The sequence below is a fragment of the Lepisma saccharinum genome, chromosome 6 (genome assembly GCF_977018435.1).
Source record: "Lepisma saccharinum chromosome 6, izLepSacc3.1, whole genome shotgun sequence".
In the NCBI taxonomy this organism is placed as follows: Eukaryota; Metazoa; Arthropoda; class Insecta; order Zygentoma; family Lepismatidae; genus Lepisma; species Lepisma saccharinum.
In genome coordinates this window covers 94,871,733-94,878,866 of record NC_139234.1, presented here as the reverse complement: position 1 = coordinate 94,878,866, position 7,134 = coordinate 94,871,733, and the positions used below count along the sequence as shown (strand labels likewise).

Sequence of the window (7,134 nt, the reverse complement as noted above, 5' to 3'; positions counted from 1 at the left end):
CAACATTTCACATCGTAGCGGCATGACGGGAAGCACAGGCCAGCGTTCGGTTGATGAAATCCTCAAGCGATAAGTGTCGCGTGTCGCTTGTAGCTTTGGTACGCAATCTCACTAAAGCAAGACACTCATTGCATCGCGTATGCGCGAACAACAAACCACAGCAACATATTGCAGGCTATTGAGGAAATGGCCCAGTTTGAGCGACGCAGAAGCGACAAAGCGACACGTGTGGTCGCCTAGATCTGTTGTTGTAATGTGCGGTTTATCGTGTCGCCTATCTGTTGTTCGCAAGCAACGCTTGCTAGAGTCGCAGAGCTATATGAAAGCGGCTGACCTTGAACAAGCCTCGATGCGCAGTAGCAAAAGGAGGCGGTGGAGACTGCCGTGGAAAACGCGCGATGTCGTTCTTTTGTTTTTCGAGCGGCAAGAATCGGTTTGGTTTTCGTTGTGACTGTTCGTGTTTCTTCAGTGTGATCACAAAAATTTGTCAATATACGTGTGCAAGATGGCTACAGAAACACCTAAGCGTCGTGTTCTACACAAACAAGCGCGAGATATGGTGTACAAAGTTTATCAGTTCTTCCAAAGTGAATCTCGCAGTGCAGACAGTGCACTGCAGTTTGCAGGCAGTACGTGGTCAGTGTTAAAAAGTTTGAAAAACATGGGGTTCAGATATAGGAAAGGCAACGACGGGAGGAAATTTTTAATGGAGAGGGGTGATGTTGTAGCTGCGAGAGTGATCTTCCTGAGAACCATGCACGAAATCAGGAAAGCTGGTACTGCAAATATATACTATTTAGATGAAACCTGGGTCAACCAGAATCACACGAAGACGAGCTGCTGGAGAATGAGTGATGGTTCTGGTGGGTTAAAGGTGCCATTAGGAAAAGGTGCTCGTCTTATAGTGTGTCATGCGGGTTCAGCTGCTACAGGCTTTGTGCCCCAAAGTAAATTGGTTTTCCGCTCCAAAACAAACAGTACTGACTATCATTCAGAAATGACATCTGCCGTGTTTCGAAAGTGGTTTTGCGAGCAGTTCTTGCCATTTCTCGCCCCCGAATCCGTGATTGTAATGGACAACGCGAGCATACATTCCTTGCAAGTGGATAAAACGCCTTGTTCGAACACAAGGAAGGCGGATATTATGGCATGGCTCTGTAACAAGAACATTCCCCACACAAGCACGCAAACCCGAGCAGAATTGTTGCAGTTGGTGAAACATCATACACCAATTCACAAAAGTTACGAAATCGATATAATAGCAAGAGAATATGGTCACAGAGTTGTTCGTCTCCCACCTTATCATTGTCAGTACAACCCGATTGAAATGATTTGGGCCCAGGTGAAGGGGTACGTAGCTGACAAGAACAAGACTTTCAAAATTGCCAACGTACAGAAACTGACTCACGAAGCAATAGACAGAATAGGTGTTTCCGAGTGGGCAGATTGTGTGGCTCACGCAGAGAAAATACAAGAAGATGACTTCCAGCGTGAAATAGTCAGAGACGATATCATCGAGAAGGTCATTATAAATTTGCAAGACACGGATTCCGAAGAACTTGAATCAAGTGACGGGGTTGACAGTAGTACGGAATGAGCGTTATGTAAGTAAATGGCATTTTAATTTTTCTTTTCAGTTCATGTTATGCATGCCAGACAGTTGTTTTGTTATTACGAGTGCCACAAGACCGACGCATGGTATCTGCGGCAAACGAAGTTGCCTTTGCCGCGCCGCGAAAGAATGAATCAAGTTCTTCTCTCGTTTTCTCAGTAACCAAATAACATATCGCTGTAAATATTATACGAACTTAAAATTTGGAGTTTTCTTTGTAACTTTCTCACTGGAAGTTATTTCAAATCTAATTTAATAAAAATCGGCTCGCAAGAGAACTTTTTCTCTATACAATAATGGTCAATAAAATATTTAATTTCTTTCACTTACTTTCAAAATTCTACACGTTTAATTTACAGCATAATACGATTGTCTAAAGCTTTCTGGTAATACTCGTGCAGGATTGGTATCGATTGTTGCAATAATAGCCGTGCAGTGGCAATTTACAATTGTTCGAATGTAAGCCATTGTTTTTTATTTTGAAAGAGCTGGCGAGAACCTCGAACAGTGAGTAGGTGGCAACAGCGGAAATGTATCTCCCTCTCTCTCTGCGCGGACTTGTCAAGGTCAGCCGCTGTCATATCGCTCGTCGACTCTAATAGACTGAAGGCACCATGTCGCTTGCCACTTAGTTGGGAACTCCCCCTGTAGCGCGTCGCTTCGATCTCAGCACCCTTCCTTTAAGGAGATTTCCGACAGAAGTAACAGGTAGCACGCGAATACACCATATGAACGTGTCGTTTGCTGTTTGGACACTCATGTGCAATGAATGCTATTTTACAGTCTGGAAGAGTGTGTCACTAGTGTGACAGTGTGATCCTCCCGTGTCGCTTATCCCATTGGTTTGAAAGTTGCCTTACAATCATGTCGATGGCACTAAGAAAGTATTGTGGGGTTCCCCTTGTAATCATCATTATCATCATCGCCGCGATTAGTTTAAAGCGGAAGAAAAGAGACAGTAAATATCAAAAATACAAATGCTTTAAAAGAAATGATGATGATAATAATAATGAACCTAATTCAGACACAAAAATTTAGTTGCCAAGAGCATTCCACGCGCATTTTTTCTCCCGTATTATTAACGAAAGAGTGACGATAACAGGACGTGGTCGACTGTATAGAATGTTCGTTAATATCTTCGCGACCACTGTACCAAATATCATAGCAATTATCACATTCATAGAAATGCTTCATGTAAAAGAATCAGACGTTGCAGGGAAAACTCAATTTACTTCCATTATAAGCAGTCGAACACCAAGCACCGGGGTCAAAACCAGCGCCTCTAGCGGATCATTTTCGAGTGGAACCATCCAGAGAGCGCAGAAGCATGCCGTTTTCCACACTACGTTATTCTAGGCGCTGTACCCCAGGTTATTAGAAGTATAGGTTGGGCCAACCAGTTGTTTACTCGTGATGACGAAACGACGGTAAGAGGTGAATTTATCCATGAAATGAATTCCAAATCTATGCGCTAGTGTTGCACTATCCAGATAGGAAACCATGTTAGAAACTGAATACACGAAATCGAGTACACAAATGAGCATTTCCACCCATTTACTTTTTGTGGCTTCAGACAAATTGAAAATAAATAACGATGGGTACTTATTGTTATGCGGGGCAGAATATTAATGATCGGAACGGTATTTTTTTAAAATCCCGAAATTCGGGACGGGAAATATTCATAATTTCTCGACTAGTCGGGAAATTTTCGGGACGGGAAATTTCCGAAATTTCCCGAGCCTCTGGAAATCTCAAATTCTACACGTCATTTTCACCTTAAGTGATTGTCTTTGCATTTCTGGAGTGAAAAGTAACAATTTCCGATAAGTTCCAGACAATTGCAATGTAGAAAACGTCAAGAATTAATACCGTTTTAAAATGACCATTCAGTATTTCCCGATTGCTCGGGATCCAGAAAAGTAGGGAAGTCATTTGCTGAAGTCGGGATCGGGACGGAATTTTTCTTTCCGATCCCGGTCCCGACTTTTCGAGATACCGCACACCACTTGTTATTATTATTTATTTTAGTTCAGCACAAGATACATCTTCCAAGTACGTTGAACATAATATACTGTGCATACCAGAAAAGAAAGGTCAAATGAGCATTTATGTACGCTATATTTACACTAGGCTAGGCACTTGTATTTTTTCTTCAGTGCGCGTGTTTCCGCGAATATATCAAAGTCTGCCTAACATGAAATGTAATAATGTTCAACTTTGCTTTCACGCAAACTTGGCATGAAGAAATATTTCATTCTCTCAGTCAGTGGCATGCCCAAGGGGGAGTTGATCAGTGGCGTATGCTGGTTCTATCGAGTGGGTAATCTCCGACCCTTGATCTTCAAACTCCAAAAGTTTCCGTGTAATTTATGTCAGGATCCATATTGGATTTAGGAATATTGTGTCGGAATGTTCGTCTTATTGCTACGACCACAATCAATTAATTCTCGTTATTGCAGTTTAATATACGTGTAGAATTCCAAATTATAAAGCTATAAAAAAAACAGCCTGTGAAATATAAAATGAAATACGTGCACTAGTGAAATAAAACCCCGCAATATTAATTTAAGTGCAAAATTCAACTTACTTCAACTATTTGTGCTGTACCACATCCAAAGCACGCTGTTTGTCTAGTTGCACGTCAATACGTGTCTGTGCGAAAGATTGCAGCTCAACAATGGAAGTTATGTGACTTTTGGATTTTTCATGTTTGGCACAAGCGTTGCAAAGATTACAGTATCCGGCACGCGTCCATACATTCTTTTCAGCCACGAAAAGTAAGCACGGCCAACAAAAAAGCAAAGCTTATTAACACTTATACTTGCTGTCAACCATGGTGTTTTGTCATAATTTGCTTGCGAAAATGCCTCACATATTCCCGATTTTTGTCTTTGTGTGTAGAAATAAGTTCAAGCAATGACACTGGCCTACCTGTATTAACAATTTGCAACTTCTCCTGAAAAGATCTTGTTCCTAAAGGTTTCACCAGCAAATCTTGTATCACATCCATTACCCTTTAACACAGCACTATCACGACAAACATTAACACCTAAATAAATAATAAACACGAAGCACATTACAGCACTGTGTCTGTAATGGTGTTACATAATAGTATACATTTTTAAGAATACTTCAGTGAATTGAATATGTTGCAACAAATATTTAAAATACTACTTATTACTAATTTGTATAATAAATTTTAAACTTCTGCTCTATAGAATCCTTATCCCTTACGCCCCTTCTTTAGTTCACGCTCGACGATGAGGATGAACGATGATTTGATTAAATACATCTCACAGCAAAGACAAATTTACTGTGCCATGTTTGTTTGTTTTTATTTTAACAAATGATGATACTTGCATTCCACTTATGTTTCTGACAAACTGTTAATTATAAAATGTAAAATATATTCACATTCTTATCCGCTAATCATATATTTATGCCGTGCAAATAAGCAATAAATTTGATATTTCATAACTTGAACACATAACTTGAACATTTGAAGCAATATAGTATCATTCATTTGCATGTCAGATGTTAAGTTTAAGATGATACAAGGTATATTTATTTAAACTCATCCTCATACCTATGTGGGAAGTATGTAGAAATTAATGAAAATGAACAGTATAGTATTAATCGTGACATAGATAGCGTGAATAATTTGCGATATGAAGCCTCGGAGCAGTGGACCTTAACAATCATATGAAGTATGAATTGGAGAAAGGTGGAGGAATTGTGCGCTCGTATGCATAATTACTCATGATCGGGCATGTTAAGGAGTTAAACTAATTGTAAAGAGTAAAGACACATAAATTTTGACTGAAATACTTTCAATCCGTCAATACTTTTTCCTTCAGGGCAGAAATATAGTTTTCTTGAAACATTAATTTAAACAAAATTAAAGGCGTATAGCCAACTACAAAGATTAATTCATTGATTTCCATTCACTTGATCATACAAGTATAAGTTTCACTATGATATGGGATATGTCAATAATATTAATGTCTAATTTTGAATACAAGGAAATTAACCTATAGTCTAGGTATATCTATTAAATTAGTAAAAACAATAATACTTTAAGAAAGTTAAGAAGTAATGTAATGTATTTTGTAATAATAAAAAAAGTTTTAAAGTTAATGTCCATTAATGGAAAATGTGACACAAATAATCTTCTATAAAACGAATGTTACATTAGCAAGCTCTGTAGTGTGGTTCTAAATTTATATGTATTTTTATTCTTGAAGAGATAGATAATACAGAAGTAGGCAAATTGTCCATCGCTATTTTAATTTTTTTTGTTCTACATCCTGTGTTGTTTTAAATAATGGAAAGCAGATGTTGTCTTCTGCTTATTTCAATTTGTGATCACCAGATTGGGGAAAACAGACTGGACGGAAATGGTGATGGGCAATTCGCCTACCATTTCTTTTGCCATTGGTGTACAATTCTCTCTCGTTTTTCCCTACATATTCACATAAAGCAATAAAAATACGAACTTCTAATTTTTCATTCTATTTTGGTTATATATTAAACTGTACGTGTTTGCATTTATTTTTGATAAATTTACTTTGTTTGCTCTTCCGGCCATTTAAGTCAATTGGGATGATGAAGAAGTGATAAAATAGATGAATGACCAATCACAGTTCACCTTACTTATGAGAGCGACCACAAGAAAAAGAACCTTCGTCGAAAAGTCCCCGCACAACTTCCTCCTCTTCCGTTCAACTCGGGCTATAAGAGAGCATGCTCCACTCTCCCCCTCCCCTCCACACTGGAGTACGGTGCACAGGAGTCGCGAATCTGGGCAGGTTTATTTGCTTGTGGTTCCACTATAATAGTAATATAAAAATGTACACTCACCTCACTTGGTTCTCCGGCAGTTTGTTTCTTTATACATCATATTTGGACAAGATACAATTCAATCTATAGGTGTACACTATATATAACACACCTTGTTACTGACTTCCTTGACCCTGGATGTACAGGGACTAGGAAAACAAAGAAATGAGCATAATTTTCTCTTCGGAGCAGATATTGAACCTAAACCAAAACGAACACAAATAATGAACTCGACAATGTAAATTGATGAGATTTGGTAAATCATTTGATGAAGTGAACTAATTCTGACTGGACTAATCGCAAAGGACATAATCAGCTCAGATTCTATTACTTCTTCGTGCTTTGTGACGTAAAGTTCCCGCCCAACCGTTTGACGGCGTTAGTGGCTATCGTATCTCCTTTTCCACAGCCTGTAGTACACATCCTCATCTAGACATTGTTCTTGTTCTGGCGTTTAATATCTGCATACTGCAGCACTGTCGTTCTGTCATTTCAAGTGACTTCACATTGAAGTGATGCATTCACTTGGCTGGTTACACGTCATCACACGCAAATACTTAAACCGTTAACATGGATATGGGCCAGGGCTGAAGATCACCGACGTTGTTATTCAAGCAAATTTCCAGTTGCTTGAAAATAAGGCAAGTGATCTGCATGCCGCTGACATAACTGTTTTTGATTTG

General features: G+C 38.9%; 1 protein-coding gene across 1 annotated transcript; it reads left to right on the top strand.

The window, feature by feature from the left end:
* The first annotated feature begins 847 nt into the window (after nt 1-847).
* On the top strand, nt 848-1,597 carry LOC145989170 (uncharacterized). Its single transcript, XM_083124464.1, has one exon. It carries the CDS (start codon nt 848-850, stop codon nt 1,595-1,597), a length of 750 nt encoding a protein of 249 aa, XP_082980590.1.
* The last annotated feature ends 5,537 nt before the right edge of the window (nt 1,598-7,134 follow it).